This window comes from Dasypus novemcinctus, chromosome 3 (genome assembly GCF_030445035.2).
Source record: "Dasypus novemcinctus isolate mDasNov1 chromosome 3, mDasNov1.1.hap2, whole genome shotgun sequence".
In the NCBI taxonomy this organism is placed as follows: domain Eukaryota; kingdom Metazoa; phylum Chordata; class Mammalia; order Cingulata; family Dasypodidae; genus Dasypus; species Dasypus novemcinctus.
This window is the reverse complement of record NC_080675.1, coordinates 35316983-35339695: the sequence shown is the minus strand read 5'-3', so window position 1 is coordinate 35339695 and position 22713 is coordinate 35316983. Positions and strand designations below refer to the sequence as shown.

The 22713-nt window shown below is 42.5% G+C and overlaps 1 protein-coding gene across 2 annotated transcripts in view; it reads right to left on the bottom strand.

Moving 5' to 3' along the window:
• Positions 1-22072, bottom strand: part of HEATR4 (HEAT repeat containing 4) — a 216331-nt gene extending 194259 nt beyond the window's left edge. For both annotated transcript variants that reach the window (XM_071213803.1, XM_023587850.3), the window contains exons 1-6: positions 21990-22072; positions 16388-17362; positions 15024-15214; positions 13356-13496; positions 2097-2297; positions 252-392 (exon numbers count right to left, since the gene is read on the bottom strand). In XM_071213803.1, the coding sequence (XP_071069904.1) occupies positions 252-392; positions 2097-2297; positions 13356-13496; positions 15024-15214; positions 16388-17268 (1555 nt within the window). In that variant the 5' untranslated portion in view covers positions 17269-17362; positions 21990-22072. The remainder of the gene's footprint in view (positions 1-251; positions 393-2096; positions 2298-13355; positions 13497-15023; positions 15215-16387; positions 17363-21989) is intronic.
• Positions 22073-22713: the final 641 nt, after the last annotated feature.

Genomic DNA, 22713 nt, shown 5'->3' with positions numbered 1-22713 from the left:
TGGGATATTATGAATGTGATCTGAAAGTGGGAAAATATGAACTTCCCTCAAAGCCCTGAGCAAACAAATGTTGTGAGAGTTAGTATAAAAATCACTAGATGAGAAGTCAGGAATTTTAATCTTCTCTCTTTACCGATAAGCTGTAAATTCAGGCTTTCATTTCCACGTTTATGAAAGGATTTCAGATAAGCAAATGTTTTGTGACTTAATGGGGTGCTTATGTCCTCTGACAGTACAGTCCTGGCTCTCACCTGAGTCCTGGTTGGTGGCAATTCGAGGCCGTTCCAAAGCAGCCGTGGCACAGGTGATGATGGCATGGATCCGAATGTCATCATGCATGTCTACTAATTTCTGCATCAGTCCTTCCACTGTCTCATGGTGCCACTCGATGACTATACCACAGGGAGGGAAATGAGAGGATATTGTGCTGCAGGCAAGTAACAGAAACTGTCCCCTAGGACAGTTCTAGCAAACATTATTAGCTTAGAAAAATAAAGGGCCCTGATGATCAATGTACACTCTTAGGCATGTCCCAAATAACGCCACCCCGTATCTTCCATCCCTGTCCAAATCTCATCCTTTAGTCTTTCTCTTTGGTTAAATAATTCTTCATTGTTACCATCTGGAAATTAAAAAGGGTAGTAAAACATAGTGGTTAAGGGTGCTATGTTGTCAGACATACATGGTTTAGAATCAGCTATTAGCTAAGTGTCCTTGGGTAGTTAAGTAAGTAACTTCTCTTAGCCTGAGATTTCTTGTTTGTGAAATGGGAATAATACTAGAACCTAAAATACTGTGTTATTTGTAGTATTTAGTGAGTTAACTAGACGATGTGTTTGGCAAAATGCCTGGTATATAATAAGGGCTCTATAAATGTTAGTTATTGTGGTTATCATTAGGTTTACTTGCCTTTGAGGGCTATCTGCCTGACTTTCAAGGTCCTGCTCATTTTAGTTGCTAGATGCTCTTTTTGCAGCTGTTAAAGTTATTTTAGTGTACTGCCACTAGGTGCTCACTACTACTTTTACTCTTTCTTCAACCATTTTTCATTTGTCTGCTCCAGGTCACCTAATGGGGTGCCTCTCTTTTACCTGCACTAACTAAACTCTCTCTCATGAGGGCCAGCAGCCCTCAAGTCCTCACATGCTGTAGTTCTCACAGCCTTTGCAGTCCTGTCTGGGCCCCTACTCTGCCCAGGGAGTCAGCTTTCCACTCCCATATCTCTGAAGGGAAAATATATAAATGATGATCCTGGCTCCACAAATAGATTTTGGAGATGACTTGTTTATACCATAGTCAACTACAGTTTCTTGTGGTCATTACATTTACATTTCTTGGGCAGCATACTTCATCGTACCCTTCATGTATCATTTACTGGACATATATTTATTGAACATAAAGTTACAGAGATGAGTAAGATAGGGTCACTGCCTCCAAAGATTTCCAAGTGTAGTGAGTTTTCACAAATTACTGAAGTAAAATGGGGATATGATTTCACTCTCTCCTGCCCATGCAGAAAGCACCCAAATATATGCCAACTAATAGTCATCTAATATCTATTGTGTGTAAGGCTCTTAATACTAGTCTGGCCATGGTAAGGCAACAAGATTTTTATGTTTCATAAGAGAGGGGTGGAACCACCCTCATAAATACACCCCAAGGGAAGCAGATGTGGCTCAACCGATAGAGTGTCTGCCTATCATATGGGAGGTCCAGGGTTCAGTACCCAGGGCTTCCTGACTGGTGTGGTGAGCTGGCCCATGCGCAGTGCTGCCGCATGCAAGCAGTGCCGTGCCACACAGGGGTGTCCCCTGCTTAGGGGAGCCTCGTGCAAGGAGTGTTCCCCGCAAGGAGAGCTGCCCCATGTGAAAAATAGCAGCCTGCCCAGGAGTGGCGCCACACACACGAAGAGCTGATGCAGCAAGATGATGCAATAAAAAGAGTCACAGATGCTGACAAGAATGCAAACGGACACAGAACACACAGCAAATGGACACAGAACAGATAATGGGGTGGGGGGGGGGAAGGGGAGAGAAAGAAAATTAAAAAAATAAAAACAAAAACAAAAAAACCCCTTAGGGCCTCCCTTCACATACTCAGAGCCCAGGCATTCTTCCACTCCTGCAGCATCTTCCGCAGGACCCCCACTTCCCAGGTCACGTTCTCCTTCAGTGGTGCCTGTTTCTTCTGTCTCCTGGTCTTAACGGGCACGTTTTCCTCACCCACTTGCAGTAGTAGATCCTTGACGGGGATGGGCAAAGCAGTCCAGCGTAAAAGTCCTCTCCTGGGCCTGCAAGCTGTGCCAACAGGGCAGTGTGAGGACTTCTCACCCCCCTGCCCTGCCCTGCCCTGCCCTGCCCGGTAGCATTCCCAACCAGCATCCTGATTCCCTTCCCAACTAACACCGAGGCAAAACAAAACTCTTGAGAATGAATTTTCCCATGATTATATAGGGAACTGAGTTTAAGTTCGTAGGGAGTTATGAAAATTCTTAACTACAGAAATGGTAAAGCCATGAGGAAGAGAGATTTCGAGGAAAATTTGAAATGTATACAAAGTGTTTAATAAGTTTAATAAATATTTAGGAGTGTAGATATGTTTATGTGTAACAAGGCTTGTTCATAAAAATTCAGTAGTTGATATATCTCAATTTAAAGTAGAATGTAATTGGCCATTAAATCCTAATTCATTAAATTTTCCTTTTTTTTTTTAACTTCAGCAATCTTTCATTACCAAACTCATGTCAGGGTTAACTCTTTAACCCAGTTAACAGCAAAATACATCTCTAACAAGATCAAGGATGGAGGTGTAGACCTAATAAAGATTTTCTCTTAAGCAAAGGATAACATAAATACCTTTTTAAGAAGTAAAATTCTCCAGTATCGCAGAAAAACATGTCCCAAACTGATTGCAATCCATACAAAACTGCATTTGGCAGTCTATGCTGCCTTCAAAACCCTAACTTGGTATAAATGTAGGAAAAAAGTATCAACCCCCATATTAGAAAAAAAAAAAAGCCCCCTTTCTCCTCTTCCTTATTCAATTTCTACCATTTATTCCAAGCAACACCCAAAGAATAAGTATAAACAAGACCTATCTCACTTCTTTGGCAGCTGCCCATCTACTAAGAGTTGAACATGTCTATTAGTTGTAATAGCTTTGTTTTGGATTTTTCAGGATTTTCTAGATATATAATCATATCATTAGCAAATAGTGAAAGTTTTACTTTTTCCTTTCCTATTTGGGTGCCTTTTATTTCTTTATCTAGCCTAATTGCTCTAGCCTGAACTTCTAGCAGAATATTGAATAACAGTGGTAACAGTGGGCATCTTGGTGGGAAAGCTTCCAGTCGTTCTCCACTGAGTACAATGCTAGCTGTAGGTTTTTCATAAATGCACTTTACCATGTTGAGAAAGCTTCAATCTATTCCTATCTTTTGAAGTGTTTTTACCAAGAAAGGATGCTGTGAATATAAATCTCCGAAGTCTAAGCAGTGTGAAGAGGTGAGAACGTCCCCGGGACTGACTGAAGCCCATGTGCTGCTGCATTACTGCGTCCAGTGCCCACATCTGGTTACTGCCACCATGCCCCAGAGAAAGGCTGAAGGGGACATTAAAGGAGATAAAGCCAAGGTAAAGGACAAACAACAGAGAAGATCTGCATGGTTATCTGCTATACTTGCTCCTCCAAAGCCAGAACCTAAGCCTAAAAAGGCCCCTACAAAGCGGACTTGGCCCAGTGGTTAGGATGTCCGTCTACCACATGGGAGGTCCACGGTTCAAACCCCGGGCCTTCTTGACCCGTGTGGAGCTGGCCCATGCACAGTGCTGAGGCGCACAAGGAGTGCCCTGCCACGCAGGGGTATCCCCTGCGTAGGGGAGCCCCATGTGCAAGGAGTGCACCCCGTAAGGAGAGCCGCCCAGTGCGAAAGAAAGTGCAGTCTGTCCAGGAGCGGCAGCCCCACACACATAGAACTGACACAACAAGATTACGCAACAAAAAGAAGCACAGATTCCCATGCCACTGACAACAACAGAAGTGGACGAAAAGAACAACATGCAGCAAATGGACACAGAGAACAGACAACTGGAGCGGGGTAGGGGGAGAGGGGAAGGGGAGAGAAATAAATAAAATTAAATTTAAAAAAATAAAAAAATAAAAAGGCCCCTACAAAAAAGGGAGAGAAGGTGCCCAAAAGGAAAAAAAAGGGAAAGCTGATGCTGGCAAGGATGGGAATAACCCTGCAGAAAACAGATGCCGAAACAGACCAGGCACAGAAAGCTGAAGATGCTGGCGATGCCCAGTGAAGTATGTGCATTTTTGATAACTGTGTACTTCTGGTGACTGTACAGTTTGAAATCCAATTTTTATCAAGTTTTATAAAAATGCATAATTTTATTTTACTTTTTTTTTTTAAGCTATGTTGTTAGCACACAGAACACTTCATGGTTGTTTTTTGGGGAAAGGGCAAATGCCACTAATAAGATACCTCTGAAGCTGGATTGATAGGGGAGAAAACACCTTTCCCCTCTAGTTTTTTTGAGACTTTCTCTTTACTCCCAGGAGAAGGGAATCCCTGATGTTGGTAAACTTTATTCACCTTGGCACAGAAGCCTTGTGGTGTGGAAAAACTAAAATTCGTTTTTATGTCCTCATGACCTCTTTTCTCTCTCTGCCTTAAGCATATATTTGACTCAAACCCAGAGACTGTTGGGGCCTGACCCCCAAAAACTTGGTTACCAGGATGTCAGGCAATTTGGCATCCCTCAAAAGAGTAGTGATTCCTTATTTTACAGTGTGGATAATTCTGCTGTTTCCATTTCATTTCCTGAATGTCAGGGTCGGCTCATGAAAAGTTGTTAAACAACATGCTAAATGTGAAATATCAACCCTCACTCTAAATTTCCCCTGTTCAGAGCATTAAATGAAGGATTCATTGGGTTTTATAGTGGCTTTCTGATTTTGTTAGTCCATTGAAGAAGGGAGTTTGAAAGTTGTTGTATACTGTTGATGATTGTGTGCCCATGTCCTGCCTGAAATACCATGATTGTTTATGAAAAACATCTTTAATAAAGCTGGATACAGTTGAGCTTGGAAAAAAAAAGAAAGGATGCTGTATTTTGTCAGATGCCTTTTCTGCATCAATCGAGAGGGTTATGTGATTTTTCTTCAGTTTATCAATGTGGTTTATTATGCTAATTGATTTTCTTGTGTTGAACCACACCTGTATACCTGGGATAAAACCAATTTGACTGTGGTGTATAATTCTTTTAATGTGCTTTTTGATTCAGTTTGCAAGTATTTTGTTGAGAATTTTTGCATCTATATTCATTAGAGATATTGGTCTATAATTTTTTTTTTTTTTTGTAGTTTCTATATCTGGTTTTGGTATTAGGTGATGCTGGCTTCATAGAATGAGTTTGGTAGTGTCCTTTCCTGTTCAATTTTTTGGAAGAGCTTGAGCAAGATTGGAATTAGATTGACTTTGAATGATTGGTAGAATTTACCTGTGAATCCATCTGGTCTTGGGCTTTTCATCTTTGGGAAATTTTTTTGATGCCTGTTTCAATCTCTTTACTTTGATTGGTTTGTTGAGGTCTTCTATTTCTTATAGGGTTAGTGTAGGTTTTTCATGTGTGTCTAGGAATTTTTCCATCTTGTCTAAGTTTTTTGAGATGTAGTTTTCATAGTATCCTCTTATGATCTCTCTTATTTCTGTGGAGTCAGTGGTAATGTCCCCCTTTGCATTTCTGATTTTATTTATCTGTGTCTTCTCTCTTTTTTTGTCAGTTTTATTTGTCTTCTTAAAGAACGAACTTTTGGTTTTGTTGACTTTATTGTTTCTTCTTCTTTATTTCATTTATTTCTATTCTGATCTTTACTATTTCTTTCCTTCAGTTTGGTTTGGGATTAGTTTGATGTTCTTTTTCTAGTTCTGCCAGGTGTGCAGTCAGATCTTCAATTTTAACTTTTCTTTTTTAATGTAAGCATTGACAGCTATAAATTTCCCTCTCAGTACTGCCTTTGCAGTATCCCATAGGTTTTGATATGTTGTGTTCTCATTCTCATTTGTCTCAAGATATTTACTGAATTCTTTTGCAATTTCTTCTTTGACCCACTGATTGTTTAGAAGTGTGTTGTTCAATCTCCATATATTTATGAATTTTCCCTTTTTCTATCCATTATTGATTTCCATCTTCATTCTGTTATGATCAGAGAAAGTGTTTTGTACAATTTCAGTCTTTAAAAATTTTTTGAAACCTGTCTTGTGACCCAACATACGGTCTATTCTGGAGAAGGATCCATGAGCACTTGAAAAGAATATGTACCCTGCTGTTTTGGGGTACAATGCTCTATAAATGTCTGTGAGGTCTGGTTCATTTACCATATTATCCAGGCTCTCTATTTATTCTCTGTCCAGAAGTTCTACCCAATAGTAAGAGTGGTATATTGAAGTCTCCAATTTCACTGTAGAGACATCTATTTTTCCTTTCAGTTTTGCCAGTATGTGTCTCATGTATGCTGGGGCACCCAGTTTTAGGTGCATAATAAATATTTACTATCATTATCTCTTCTTAGTGAATTGCCCCTTTTATTAATATATAATTACCTTCTTCGTCCCTTATAACAGTTTTTCATTTAAAATCTATTTTGTCTGATATTAGTGTCACTATTCCAGCTCTTTTTTAGTTATTGTTTTCATGGAATATCTTATTTCCAACCTTTCTCATTCAGTCAGATTGTGTCCTTACATCTGGGGTGAATCTCTTGTAGACAGCATATAGATGGCTCATATTTTAAAATCCATTCTATCAGTCTGTGTCTTTTCATTGGGGAGTTCAAGCCATTAACATTAAATTTTATTACTGTAAAGGCATTAGTTACTTCATCCATTTTGTCCTTTGGCTTTCTGTTATCATATTTTTAAATTTTATTTAATTAATTATTTATTTATTTCTCTCCCCTTCCCCCCCACCCCGGTTGTCTGTTCTCTGTGTCTATTTGCTGCATCTTCGTCTGCTTCTGTTGTCAGTGTTACAGGAATCTGTTTCTCTTCATTGCGTCATCTTGTGTCAGCTCTCCGTGTGTGCGGCACCATTCCTGGGCAGGCTGCACTTTCTTTCGCGCTGGGTGGATCTCCTTATGGGGTGCACTCCTTGCACGTGGGGCTCCCCTATGCGGGGGACACCCCTGCGTGGCACAGCACTCTTTGCACGCATCAGCACTGCGCGTGGGCCAGCTCCACATGGGTCAAGGAGGCCCGGGATTTGAACTGCGGACCTCCTGTGGGGTAGACGGATGCCCTAACCACTGGGCCAAGTCTGCTGCCCATATCATATTATTAACTGTCTTTTTACCCTTTAATTTACCCTTCCTAATGATCTTAATTATTTCTACATTCTTCTCCAAGTCTCTCACCCTTGTTTTTCCTTTTCCGGCTGCACTCTTCCCTTAGGTATCTCTTATAATTCTTGTCTTTTGGTAACATACTCTCAGTTTTTGTCTGTGAAGAGTTCAAATTCAGCCTCATTTTGGAAGGACAGTTTTAGCAGGTACAGGATTCTTGGTTGGCAGTTTTTCTCTTTCAGTACCTTAAATGCATCATACCACTTTCTTTTCTCCTCCATAGTTTCTGATGAGAGATTGGCACTTAGTCTTATTGACGTTCCCTAGTATATGATGCTTTGCTTTTCTCTTGCTGCTTTCAGGATCCTCTCTTTATCTCTAATATTTGTCATTCTGCAAGTAGGTGTCTTAGGGTAGGTATATTTGGATTTATTCTGTTTGGGGTACATTGTCCTTCTTGGATATTGATATTTATATCTTTCATAAGGGTTGGGGAATTTTTGGTGATTATTTTCGCAATATTCTTTCTGCCCCTTTTCCATTCTCTTCTCCTTCTGGGACACCAATAATGTGTATGTTTGTGCGTTTTGCACTGTCATTCAATTCCCTGAGACTCTGTTCGTTTTTCCATTCTCTTCTCTTTCTCTTCTCTTGTCTTTTCCAGTTCTGATGTTCTGTCTTCAAAACCACTGCTTTTATATTCCTCTAATATATATATATTTAAAGATTTATTTATTAATTTATTTATTTTTATTTCCCTCCCCTTCCCCCTCCAGTTGTCTGCTCTCTGTGTCCATTTGCTGTGTGTTCTTCTGTGACCACTTCTAGCCTAATCAGCAGCACCAGGAATCTCTGTTTCTTTTTGTTGTGTCATCTTGTGTCAGCTCTCCATGTGTGTGGCACCATTCTTGGGCAGGCTGCACTTTCTTTTGCGCTGGGCGGCTCTCCTTATGGGGCGCACTCCTTGCGCGTGGGGCTCCCCTACGCGGGGGACACCCCTGCATGGCATGGCACTCCTTGCGTGCATCAGTACTGCACATGGGCCAGCTCCACATGGGTCAAGGAGGCCCAGGGGTTGAACCGCAGACCCCCATGTAGTAGGCGGACGCCCTATCCATTGGGCCAAGTCTGCTTCCCTCTAATGTATTTTTAATCTCATCCATTGTATCTTTCATTTCCATAAGAGCTGTTACTTTTCTTTGCAGATTTTCAAATTGTTCTGTATGCTCATCCAGTGTCTTAATATCTTTTATCTCTTTAGTCATATTTTCTTTCCATTCTTTGAATTGATTAAGGTTAGTTGTGTGATTTTCCTTGATTAGTTGTCTTATATCCTGTATCTCTTTAGGATATTTGGTTTGTCCCTTTGGCTGGGCCATCTCTTCCTATTTCCTAATATGACTTGTAATTTTTTGCTGATGTCTAGGCATCTGAATATATTGGTGAATTTACTCTGATGGTCAATTTCTCCCTCTTGTCTAGTTTTTTTCACAGCTCTTCTTTGATTTTTGGTTCAACTTATTCTAAGTCTTTAAAATTGACCAGCTTAAGTTATAAAAATCAGGCCAGGGACTCACTAATGGGGCACAGATTTTCTCCTATGAGGCATGAGAGAGACCTAAAAACCGTTTTCTATTTGCAGTTTTCAGACTAGCCAGCAGATGGTGCTGTTGGTGAACCTTTCCACAGAGGTGTTTCCTTCAACCTTTGCTTTCACGTTTCTCGTCTGGCCAGAGCCAAGACTCAAAGCAGACTCTGCTGGCCAGATTCACTGAAAAGAAGCCCTCTGACTTACTCTCCCTTTTCTCTCCATGACAGGGAGGAAGACCGCTGTTCCCTTCTTAGTGGGCTACAGTAGTTCAGGGTTTTACCCTGGCTAAATATCTTGAGGGTAAAGAATGGGAGGTGTTTTCGGCCGCTGCAGGGGTTTGGTAATCCATGCTTGTTTCAGGTTCTTTGTCTCTCTGTCCCTCACCCTCCTGGGAATTGTGCAGCACTGTCCTGGTCTGCTGACCTCCAAAGTAGGTCCCTTGGACAGCTTTTGGCCCTTTCTCCATTGTTTTTGTGAGAGAGTTAAGCCCTACCTACCTACTCCAGTGCCATCTTCCTGGAATTCATAAATTTTCCTTTTAATGCTTTTAATTTTGGGGCAGTAATGGTGCTACAAGCTGCCAAGTTTTAAAGATCTTAGCACCTCTGATGAGTTGTACCCAGTTAAGACAAGTAACAGTTGGAAATTTGAGAAGACACCATAAATATTATAGCTATATAAATATATAGTTGTAATATAAAAATAGTTCTAGTTATGTTTTCAGGACTTAATATCCTCCACAGTATCAGATTCAGAAAGCCTCATGCTCAGAAACAAAGCTGTGTATAAAAGGAGAAGGAAAGAGAGATGAAAACGTTTCCAAACTTAATAAATTCAATGACACATTGTCTCTCTGTCTTATGTTGCAGTCTGTCACAGTCAGCCATTTCTATTTCTTCCAAGATTTCATTCCAACTCTTACCTCTTTACTTTTGCTCTGAATCTCTTCCTTCATTTAAGCAAGGATAGTAATAACACTTCTGACTCTAATGTAAAGAGAGAACTGTGAGACTCCAGGACAGCATAGCCCAGATGCTCATGCAGAGCATATCCTCCAAATATGCTTTGTAGCTGCGGCCGTGCTGGGGAGCTTAGTCACCCTGCTGAGGGCTTCCTTCTTTGGCAGTGCAGGATGCTTGCAGCCAGAAACTGCAAACCCAGGTCCAGACAGATTGCTGAGTAGACATTTTGCCACATGACACTTCCTGTTCATTTCCTCTCAGCCTACTTGAAATCCTTCCCATGGAAGAGATTTCACCTTGTTCAAGGAGTAAAAGTGGATTTGTGGTGACAAAGTCTTGAAACTCTGATATTTAAGCTCTGTGGAAATTGTTTTGAATTTTTTATGTTGGATTTTAAATTTGAGTCTGGGTGGAGATCAGCTGTGACATAATGGGAGTCCAAGGCCATATCATATGAGGAAAGATAGTGTGTTATTCACAAGTCCCAGAGAGACATGAAGGGTCTATGGGAAATGTGATTGGCCTGGGGGATTTAACCAGCAGGTGGGAAACACACAGGCAGAGTGAGATGGGCCTGTGGGCTTGTGCTTTTACTGTGGCCCAGGGGTGGATGTGAGTAGATTTCCTGGGAGAGTTAAAGACTGGTTAGTTTAAAGCAAAAACACACAAAAAGGGAATGGGGATCTGAGGGCTCTAATCTGTCACTATCAAGCATTTCTGTTCCTTCCAAGGAAGGTTACTTTATCATTTGAGAACAGCTGTGGGTCTGGGCTCTAGGGGAGCTTACACCCTTGGGTTGGAAGTTCCTGTTTATCTAGACCAAAGGTCAGTATTGAACAAAGTGACTTAGCCCAGTAAGATGGATACCAAGGCAGCACACAAAATATTTTTATAGTTATGATAGAATAAACAAATACAACTGCCAACATCTACTTCGTGACCAGTCTTTTGAGTTGTAGGCTGGTAGGAACACACTTTCCAACCAATTTTCACATCAGAATCATCTAGGGAAGCGGATGTGGCTCAAGTGATTGGGCTTCTGCCTACCATATGGGAGGACCCAGGTTTGATTCCTGGGCTTCCTGGTAAAGGAATGCCCACACAGCGAGCCAGTACCCGTGCAAGTGAGTCATGCAGCAAGATGATGACTCAACAAAAGAGAGATGAAGGGGAGAGTCAAGGCGAGGAGCAACAGAAACCAGGAACTGAGGTGGCGCAAGTGACAGGGAACCTCTCTCCACATCAGAGATCCCCAGGATCGAATCCTGGTGAATCCTAGCGAAATAGATACAAGATCACACAGCTAATGGACACAGAGTAAAAACAGCAGGGCGGGCGGGGGTGGTGGTGGGGGAGGATGGAAAGGGAGAGGGCAATAAAAAGAATCATCTAAAGTGGTAAGCAGATATACTCAAGTGGTTGAGTGCCTCCTTCCCATGTACGAGGTCCTGGGTTTGATCCCTGGTACCTCTTAAAAACAAACAAAAATAAAAAACCCAACTCTCATTGGGGAGCAGTTGTAGCTCAGTGGTTGAGTGCCTGCTTCCCATGCATGAGGTCTTGGTTCAATGCCTGGTACCTTCTTAAAAAAAAAAAAAGAAACATCTAAAGGGAGCACACAAAGAGAAAGAAAAAGAATGAACTCTTTCATTTTCTCTAGGTTAAAAGGTGTGGTACACTTTGGAGGTGGAACCAAATGATGTCTTGTATTGTAACTTGTACCGAACAACCTGTGCATGGTATATAAAGAATCTGTAATGCTATTCTGGGCATCCAAGAGCATTTTCCATAAAAATTGGGGGGAATTGAAAGTTATGTAGTAATAAATACATTTCTTATCTTGAGAATTTTCATTATTTTAAAGAAATAATCATCCAAGTTTTCAGCTTAAACAAAACGAAGGAAAAAAATCTACCACCATGTATATGGCCCAGGAATTTTTCATTTTTTAGGTTCTTTCATACCTAACTTCATTTCCTGAGATGATAAATAAGATGGTTATAAGAAGGTGTGAATATAATACTATTCTGACTTCAATTCCTCCAGATCAATTTTAATTACTGTTAAACAAACAAATAAATAACAAAACAAACAAAAAACTTTGGAGTAAAAACTCCTACAGCACCAGTCCATTAATTGTCCTGTATCCTAAGGGCAGGTATAGGGAAAAAGTGCCTGTGAAGCATGAAAGGTAGGCAGTTGAAAGCCTCTGTAATTGCAGAAGATTGTCAGAGGATTTTTTTTTTTAGTAGCAGCTTTTTTGAGATATAATTCGTATTTTATAGTATATACATACTATAAAATCTTCCTTTTTAAAGTGTGCAATTTCATGGTTTTTAATATACTCACAGATTTGCACAACTATCACCAACATCTAATTTTAGAGCCTTTTTTTTTTACCTCTAAATGTAACCCCATAGCTATTACCCCTGCCTCTGAGCTCCTGTCATCCACTAATCTACTCTCTGTCTCTATGGATTTGTCTGTTTTCAGAGGTGAGGACATAGAAAGGTAGTATCCTAACGATAATGCCTTGAGTTTATGCAACACTTAATGGTTTACAAAGCATATTAACAAAATCTCCTAAGTTTCACAGAGGTGTCTTGCTTTAGGAATGATTAGTGTTTCAGTTTTAATGAAGTACCTGAAGCCCCAGAAGGTAGCTTGCCAAGACCTCACCCAAGACCTATCTGGGATATTTTATCCATTGCATCATAGTTATGGTCCGTAACAAAGAAAGAGGGTGTGTGAGTTTGGGGGAAGCCGCAGTCCTTAGCACCTCCTCCACCCTCATCATGGCTCTTGCCTAGCGAGGCAGCACCAGAGACAGAGGTTTGAGGCTGTGGTGGTGTGTGTGTGTGGGGGGGTGGGGAATGGATCCCTGCTGCTGTTAGTTTCTGTTAGTCAGGGTTCCCATCTGAACAGTGACACTGCAAAGAAAGGAATCTTGGGAAGTGTAGAAATAATCTCTTGGAGAATGGGCACATTTTGTTTCATAAGCTCATTTCTTGGCCACCTCCTTTCTCTTTAACCTAATTGTCTTACAGAATGAAGAATGATGTACTTGTGAAACAGACATTTACAACAGAGGAGGACTCTTGGGCCTGAGGCAGTAATGGTCCTGGGTATGGAGTGGGAAGGTAGAACCAGTACAAGGGACTGTGTTGGAGGTTTGATATACTTCCAAGCCTGGAGGCATTAAGATGGGACTTTCCTCATTGGTAATTATTGGCCCCAAACTACTTGGTTATACCTAAGTTATATCTGATTTCAATTGAGTGGATACTCCATTGAGACTCTTCCTTGTTGCAGTGACTATTTTATAATTTTATGAGATGATAGTTGGTAGACAGGGACTCACCTAGATGCCGGGGGTACCCAAGCCCATGAACCAGAGACCTTAAAGAAATAGCCACACTTCCATCATTACCCCCCATTATCAGCTTCCTGCTTACATGCTTCAGGAATTGGCTGGGAGCTCCACTTTTCTGGGGATTCAGGGAAGACCTTAGACAGCTGCTTATGATACTGATTGAGGTTTTCCAGGAATATTTGGTCTCTCTTTGCACTAGTCTGGTGGACGATCTTGACTTTGTCTGTGAACATAAAATCAGTGAGTTCCCTGGCACCTCCCTCCTGCCTCTTTTTCTGGATTTCTAGTCACCAGGATCAGACCCAATTCTCTTTTGCCCTGGTCTACCATGATGTGGGGGCACCACTTGAAGGTGACTGTTGCTTAGGAATGTCACAGCTGTTGGTCTCATAGAGAAGCTTCTGAGAGACCTGGTAGCCTAGGATAGGGATGTTTTCCATCAGTAAGTCAGAACCTAATCTATAGGTGTTGTCCCCTAGGAAGGGGGATATCTAATTAATCTCGAATGGTCATGAATATATTAGCCTGAATAATTTTGTCTAACACTTTAAAAAGACTTTCAGCTGACAGCAGTTCAGGAGCAAGACAAGGATAGAGAACTAAAAAAAGCTTGGAACATGCAGACCTAGATAAGGTATCCTAGAAACCTAGGCATCTAAAAGATAGAAGATGGAAGGGGTGGGTAATGGACATTCATTGAGCATCTTCTACATTCCATGCATTGGGCAAGAAGCATTATAAATGCTTCTCATTTACTCTTTACTTGAAGCACATTTTCGTTAACATTTGTGATGGTTAGGCTATTGTGTCAACTCGGCCAGGTAATTTGCCCAGCTGTTTGGTCAAGCAAGCACTGGGCTAACTGTAATACAAGGGCATTTATGGACTTTAGTCAACATTGACTTTACTGCAGTGGTAAATCATAGATAGCTGGTTATAATTACATCCATCAGGGAGATTGCCATCAGCAATGAGTGATGCTTAACCCAATCAGTTGAATGCCTTAAAAGGGGAAGTGATTCCAGCATTGGGAGAGAATTTCCCAGCTTGTCTTTGGACAGCCAACATCTCCCAGAACTTGCCTTTCACTGGACTTTCACTGCAGCCCCTGGTTACGACCTGCCTGCAGAACCTGGACTTGTGCATCCCCACGGCTGCATGAAAGAGTCTTTTAAAATTGCATACTATTGATAGATATCTCTTGTTGATTCTGGTTCTCTAGAGAACCCTGACTAATACAACATTGTTTTATAAATAAGGCACATAAGGCTCAGAGGGATGTGTAATTGCTGATGGTTACTAGGAAATGACTAAATAAGGATTCAAATCTAGATCTGCCTTATTTTAAAGCCTGTGGTTTTTTCCCCCCCAACACATTCCCCCACTGGGGGACAGTCTCAAGGTGAGAGAATAGAGAAGGGTATATAGAGAAGATGAAGGTTGTTTCCAAAATCAAATCTTGCCTGCTTTATAATCCCACTCTCCCTCACATCCTGGTAAGATAGTGGTTTAGAGAAAGGGGGAAGTGAGAGAACTATTCCCTCCATACCAAATGCCACTACCCCTTTCCACCCACCTCCTGTGCTAGTAACCAGGGGATGTTGCCATGAAAACCTGGGTCTCCGAAGGGTGAGAGTTTGATTGCATCCAAATATAAGCCATGAACCTACAATGTCCATCTCCCATTTACTTTCCTCCTCCCCGCTCCATGTCCACCTCAGCCCCCACCTCAGTCCCCCAAATCTATTACCAAAGTAAATCTCCTGTTCAAAGGTGTTGTCCGTGGAGTAAGCAAACTTTCCAGCTCGAGGATTCACCTGTCGGAAGGAACTTTCGTTTTGAGTCTGGTAGTTGCGCCTCTTCATATTGATACCTTCGGTGGTTTTATTGTTGCTGGGCACTATTTCATCTGTCCGCACTTGTGGCAAGTAGTTGGGCAATCTTGGCAGGGGTAGAAGGGGAGGAGAAGGGAGAAAGGGTAGGAGATGGACCTCTCCTTTCCATCATGTCCACAGCTCACTCCCTTCCCTCTTTAAGCTCAGCTCATACACACATGAGCATCTAATGAACACCTGTGTTTAGCTCTTGGCCTTGCCACCAAAGTGCCAGTTGAACATGGAGCTGCCAGAAGGGCCTATCCACAGCCACCCTCCCTCTCCACTGATGTAGCCACTCCTTCTGCAGTGCCTGAGCAGTATGATAGAGCATCCCTGTTCCCAGCATAATCCTTTTTTAACATTTGGTACCCTTAGAGATTTTATGGACCTGGGGAAGGAAACCCAACAGCTCCATTACCTCACTTTATCTATTATGTGTGTGGTTATTTAATGTTCATTCACCCCAGCAGGGAGCTGTAAAACTCCTTAAAGAATGGGGCCATCTGTGTCATTAGATACTCTATTCTTAGCACTTCACAGAATACCTGACAAAGTAGCAGGAAAACAATTTATAGTTGTCCAGTAAAGGAATCATCAGTGGTTTTTCATTTACCCTTAGTTCATTTTGGGGACTCAGGGATATTATGCTAGTTCCAGGCTTCCCTCTAGCTACAAATGAGAAAGAAGCAATCTCTGAGACATGTCCACTCTATTGGGCTGTATTTAGTCCTCTGCCCTTCTGCTGGTCAGTTTTTTGAGTCAGTGACTTGCTGGCGCCTTATTCAAAGTGAGGCCCAACCTCAAACTTACACATTTCTCACCATGGATACCCTGGGCAGTAACTGAATCAAAAGAAGAGCAAAGTCTTCTGGGGGAGACTGAGAAGTGATCTCTTTAAGGCAGTGGTTCTCAACAGGGGTGATTTCTTCAACATCTGGAGACATCTTTGGTTGTCACAACTGGGGGCTACTACTGGCATCTAGCGGGTAGAGGCCAGGGATGCTGCTAAACATCGTATAACGCACAGGGCAAGCCCCATAACAGTTATTCAACCAGAATATCAACAGTACCAAGGTTGAGAAATCATACTTAAAGAAATCACTCAGAGAGTAGATTGGTGATGAACACAAGGGATTGATGGAAGAGTGCATTCTGAAATGAGTGTGAGCCCACCCAGGGGTCCTTGAAGGGGAGCCAGGGAATCTCAAAGGCAAGCCTGAAGCCCCATCCAGCTTACCTGTAGTAAACAGGAAGCAGCAGCTCCGGTTTCTCTTCCTCCTTGGGTGGCAGGATAATACTTTGATCCTCAAATTCTGCTGTCTCTTCCTCCTCCAACAGTTTCAGGAGCTCCAGGTCACTGGGAGAGGTGAGCTCATCCCGGATGTGGCTCCAGTCGTACTGCTGGCGCAGGAAGTTCTGCCACTTGTTGGGGGATACACCAGTCCTTAGAGGGCGCTTGTTCTGGATCCAGCGGGCCGTGCGCTTGGTCATCTTTTCTAGCACGATGGCCTCCCAGGCTCTGGCCTCCTTCTCAGAAGGTGGAAGCCAGGTTTCCCTCTCTTCCAGGTTCACATCTGGAGAAAGTAGCAGACCCAGTGTAGTTGGGTCCCTACAGGGACGAAGGATATGAGGGAAAGATGTTTCCTGGACTGCTCTTGCTGTTTTTGGTATCTTCTGCTTCTTTTTAAGATTGGCAGAGCTTTCTCTCTTCACAGGCTGGGAGGTGGCCCTTGCTGAGGGACCTGAGGAATCCAAGAACTTGACACTGACAGATTTCTCAGGTCGGGCCTTCCTAATCTTGGGAGGTTGGATGATGTCTGTGTTATAGAGGTGGTCAAAGCTATACTGGCTGTAAGGAATACTGGGCAGCCCACGTTGCCACACCACTTCCTGTGAAAAAGTAAGGTTTGCAGCGGCCTTCTTCAAATACTGATTCTTGAGGTGTGCAGAGTGCTGCAGGCTGCAGTAGGAGGCTGGAGGCACACTGGAGATGGAGGCACACCCTTCCTTGCCTTTCTGCTTGAAGTAGCAGAAAATCATGCCCCATCCCAGTCGTGGGGGAAGTGACTGGTGGAAACGGTGAGAAAGAAAGGTCTTTCCTTTTGGGGTCTTCTTCATGTTTGTTTCTCAGCAAATGCCACCTTCCCCACTGCCAGATCCAGCAGCAGAGCCTGGAGGTATGATCCAGCACCTGTGTAAAGGACAGGAGGAACTGGGGCGGGGGAGGCGGTTAGCCATGTGGATTAGAAGGAAAAAGGAAAGAAATGGCGTAACATTCTAAATATTCTTTGTATCACACCCGTGCTTCCAGTTCCCACATTCATCCTCAAAGCTCAGACCCTTATCTTATATGAGATTACTGCTTTTCAGCACCATGTTCCCCGTTTCTCCTCAAATGTTGCTTTCTCTCTGTTCAAAAGGCTTATAGCATAAATTTCCGACAACTCAGCCTGGTATTCAGGGTTCTCCACGAATATGATCTTGACCTGATAAGTCTCCTAGGTCTTCCCTTGGGTATTTATGTCTCCTTCTACACAGTGGAAGACTATGCCCCGTACCTGAAATAGCCTTTTTTTCTTTTCTTCGAGACTTGAGACAAATCCCATTCATTCTTCTAGGCTCAGCTCAGTTCCTACCTGCTCCATGAAGCCTTTCTTGACTACCCCAGGCCACCATGACCTGAATTTAAATATCACACTTAATTCATACCGCTTATTTTAACCTTTGCTGTTATGATATCTCACATTGTGAAACATTTGGCTTTATAACTGGATTGCCTAAGGACCACATCTCCTGTCTCTGTTGTCCTTCAGAATCATCCAGCACTTTTCCATATTGTTATATAGTCTTCATTGCTAGAATGTTTAAAGCTGCAGAATATTTTGCCATGTGGGCAAAAGGCCTTGCCTCTATCCCTAATAATTGGGCAGGACTTTTCCAGGTTTTAACTAGCTTGGAAAGTACTATAGAGAACAAATGCTTAGATATAATGTTTTGTTTCTGAAGAACTTCCTTGACCTAATAATGGACTTGAACTAACAACTGGGGAGTACTGTGCTATGGAATTTACATAGGGAAGATTATGATCTTCATTTCCTATGGGAAGAAGCTGAGGTTCAGGGAGGTAGGTAAATTGCTTCAGATCACCTAGCCCATATGTGGAGGAGTCAGGTTTCAAACCCAGTTTGCTAGGTTCCAGCTGCAGAGCACTAACCTCTGTGCCACACTGGCTGTGGCTTCTCCCCCACTCTGCACCGCTCAGTGTATTAGCCTTGCCACTCACAGGGGCAGGTCGATCTCCTCACACAGATGAAAGCTTCCATGTTCTTCTACCTCGATTAATGCCAATTCCTGCTTCTCCTGCCCTAAGCACAATGTGCCCCTGCAAACCAGATCTGACTGATTTCTCTTTCTTTCACAATGCCCAGCATAGGATACCATCTCTCCTTTGGGCTTGATTTATTCTGCTGTCTTCCATGTATTAAATTTGACTTCTTGGTGTTCTTCTTTCTATTAAGGGTCAGCTTTCATCTAGATGTCACTAGGCAATGACTAGACAATTGACTAGACATTGACTAGAACTGATAAGCTCATTCAAATTAAATCACACATTAATATGATACCCCTACAGGGATCTTTGCACGTGAGACCAAATTTAGTTGTTCTGTCTCTTCACAACCACGAAGGCAACATGGCAGCAATAGTTCATTTAAAAAGTTGGACTAGAAACATTAGGGCAAGAGTAAGAGTGTGATCATAATGTGTTATTTTTCCTGGAACAATGCTCACTCCTTATTAAAATGAACTGTCAAATGAAAACAATAGTAGTGTTCTCCTTTCTTATGTATTGCTCTACCAAAACATTTTACCATTCTTAACATATCAGTGTATCAATATCTTGCTCCTAAGCCAGGGGGGCATTTTGATCCTAAACCCCTAGGAAATGGGATGAGAAATGGTTTCACCCCAAGATGATTACCTATATGGAGTGATTTAGGTGTCCCCAGATATATCCCCTTTAGCCTGTGACATAAAGAATATTTGGTTACAATGTAAACATCCCAGAAAGAATACCATATTATCACTGTCAGTTATAAATTCTCAAGGAATAGTTATTACCATCTAATATGATAGCTTATATTGAGAAGGAAGGAAAAACATGATAGATCTGTTTTGAAAGGGATTGGGGACAGGAAGAAAAGTTGTAAGGTTTGGTTCAAAGAAACTTGCCCTGGATGTAGAATCAGGAGACAGGTGTAGACCAGGTTCAGTACTTCCCAGCTATCTTACCTTGGGCAAGTAATTTAATATCCCAGTCTTAAAATAGAGTCTGATACTAGTTCTAATTTAGTGTCGATATGAAGTTCAAAGTTAGTCAACATATAGGAAAGTTCTTTGAAAGCTGCAAAGTATTAATAAATGTGAGGAATTATTATTATGGATTTAGAACATGGACTATTGTTCTTAGGAGGCAGGCCTCTGGGGTCCCACACTTAGATGTGCCAGGCACTTTAGGAACAGTTAGGGGTATTGGGGCACTAGGTGTTTAAAAGAAAAGGTGCTTAGAGAGGGACCTATAGAGTTTGGAGGCTCCGTAATATCCAGGCCTCAGTGTTTCCTAGACTAGCATTGTGAGGCAGGGCCCTCTCTCCCACAAACAGGATTCTCAAATCAAAAGTGGAGTGGCAGGGAAGCGGACTTGGCCCAATGGTTAGGGTGTCTGTCTACCACATGGGAGGTCTGCGGTTCAAACCCCAGGCCTCCTTGACCCATGTGGAGCTGGCCCATGTGCAGTGCTGATGCATGCAAAGAGTGCCGTGGCACGCAGGGGTGTCCCCCACGTAGGGGAGCCCCACACACAAGGAGTGCACCCCGTAAGGCCCAGCGCAAAAGAAAGTGCAGCCTGCCCAAGAATGGTGCCACATACACAGAGAGCTGACACAACAAGATGATGCAACAAAAAGAAACACAGATTCCCATGCTGCTGACAACAACAGAAGCAGACAAAGAAGATGCAGCAAATAGACACAGAGAACAGACAACCGGGGTGGGGGTGGGGTAGGGGGAGGGGGAGAAAAAAAAATAAATCTTTTTTTTTTTTTTAAGTGGAGTGGCAGGTCCCAGGTATTTTTGTGCACTGACACCATAAGACATAGAATAACTGGCATCAAGGAACACCAGGCCCTGTAATCCTGTAAGTAGCAACCACCCGCATTTTGACTGTTAAACAAGGATAGATTATGCATGTTTGGGTAAATGAAAGCTGCATCTTATTTGATTTGTCCTTTACAAATAGAGTTCCCTGAATATATCATGCCTTCTAAAAGGCAGTCTAATATTATATTTGCATTTCTAAGAATTTGGGTTGGACTGGCAGAAGTGGGGTTGGAATGGTCAGGCCACATGCCTCCAGTTAAAGTCGGATGAATTTCCCAACTATAAAACATGGAGGATGATATTTTATGAATGTTAAGAAGCCAAACTCAAAACTGATGGAATTTCAGGGTTTCCAAATTCATTTCCACTCCCCTAGTCACCTTCCCCATTGCCTACCTCCTGGTCTGCAAGAGTAGTTCAAGTGGGCTGAATAACATATGCAAAAAGGAATATCTTGCTTTTCCCCTTGTTACTAAAGCAAAAGAAACTGCCATGGAGGAAAACCCCAAAAAGTAATGAACCTTTGCATTAGTATCTTCTGAGCACATAAAAAAATAATAATAATATGCTCTTACCCGCATTCACATATTCAGATCATGGAATTCTGAGATGGAGCGCAAGAGGAAGCAGTCAGGGAAGCGGATTTGGCTCAACAGATAAAGCATCCGCCTACCACACAGGAGGTCCAAGGTTCAAACCCAGGGCCTCCTGACCCATGTGATGAGCTGGCCCACATGCAGTGCTGATGCAGAGGTGTCCCCCACATAGGGGAGCGCCACGCACAAGGAGTGTGCCCCGTAAGGAGAGCCGCCCAGTGTGAAAAAAGCACAGCCTGCCCAGGAGTGGCACCACACACACGGAAAGATGGCACAAGAAAAAGAGACACAGATTCCTGGTGCTGCTGACAAGAATAGAAGTGGACACAGAAGACACAGCAAATGGATACAGAGAGCAGACAACTGGGGGAGTTGGGGGGAGGGCAGGGAAGGGGAGAGAAAAAATAAATCTTAAAAAAAAAAAAAAGGGAAGCACTCAGCTTCTGGACAGTCCTAGGGTTAAAGGAACGCCTTCCTCAAGATCACCTGAGGTTGTTAAAATGCAGATTCCTGTGTCCAACCCCAGAATGCTGATTCATTAGGCTGCTTGTGAAGCCTAGAAATGAGCATTTTTAACAAGCTTTCAGAAATGTTTATGCATGTTAAATTTAGAAAAACCACAACTCCAAAGGATATCGATTAGCTGTGTGAAGAGTATATGAATGGGGTGTGTAAAGGGAGATTGGTTAGGGGGGAGAACGGGGTCAGGGAACACAGCTTCTTAACCTGCCTTGTTTCAACTTCCCCCTGCCCAGCTCCCCTTTCTCCTCAGAGAGTTCCCCTTATAATTTCTCTCTCTACTTCCTAATTTCCATTCCTTGCCCTATATCCATACAGATCTGCTACTGCCTCTGAGATGACTCTGGAAATTCTGCCATAAAGATAATCTGCTCCAGTTTTTTGTCTTACAGATCCTAAAATTGGGGCCCAGAGAGACGTGACTAAGGTCACAGTACTGATTAATATCTGAGGCAATACCAGTCTTTTTGATGCCTAATCCAGTGCCTTTTTAACTACCTCAGGCTGCTTCTCACCGTTCAGCTAACACTGATAAACTCCTTTCAGGTACTGGTATAACAGAATTACCTTCAAAATGGCCTCTAACAACACCGTCCTCAAAGGGAAGCAAGTTGTTTTGTGTCTGTAAACCTTCCTTGGTTCTCAATTTCCAAAGCTGTTTATATTGGTCACCAGGCAACCAATTCTTTAGAATTCCATGAGTCAACTCACAGAACATGTGGGTTCTATCAGAAGTATCCTTCTTTGTAAACTGAACTTCAGAAAAATTTTTGCTTCATATTTATTGATTGGTGGGTTAGTGGATTTCTTGGTCATCTTTTGAAAAATAAACCTCCAGGCAAGGCCTGGGCTGCTGTACCTCCCCTCCCCTGGGGCTCATAGGTCCTGCTGAGAAAAGGCAAAGCAGAAGGCACTTGAGCACCCAGCTTGATCATGTTCTGAGTTGGTAGGGCAAAAGGTAAATAGGAGGAGGAGTCTGTCTTTGGGAACTTTTCTGTTCCCCTTTCATGTCCTTAGTTCATCTCCTCCCACATAGTTCGGTTCCATCCCCCCTACTTCCCAAATCCTGCTAGATTATTAGCCATTGACCCTAATTTTAGTGTTAATGAGGAGATTCTTCAAGTCCTGTATTTCCAATAGTAACATTTCACACCTCCAGCAATACTGCCCTTCGGGAGTTCCCTTGTGAAAAGAACCAATTTGTCTTCCCAGCAGGGAAGATTTCTTGGCATAAAGCTCTGTCTAGTTGGCTTTGGGTCATGCTGTTCAGGTGGTCACCTTTCTGGTTTCC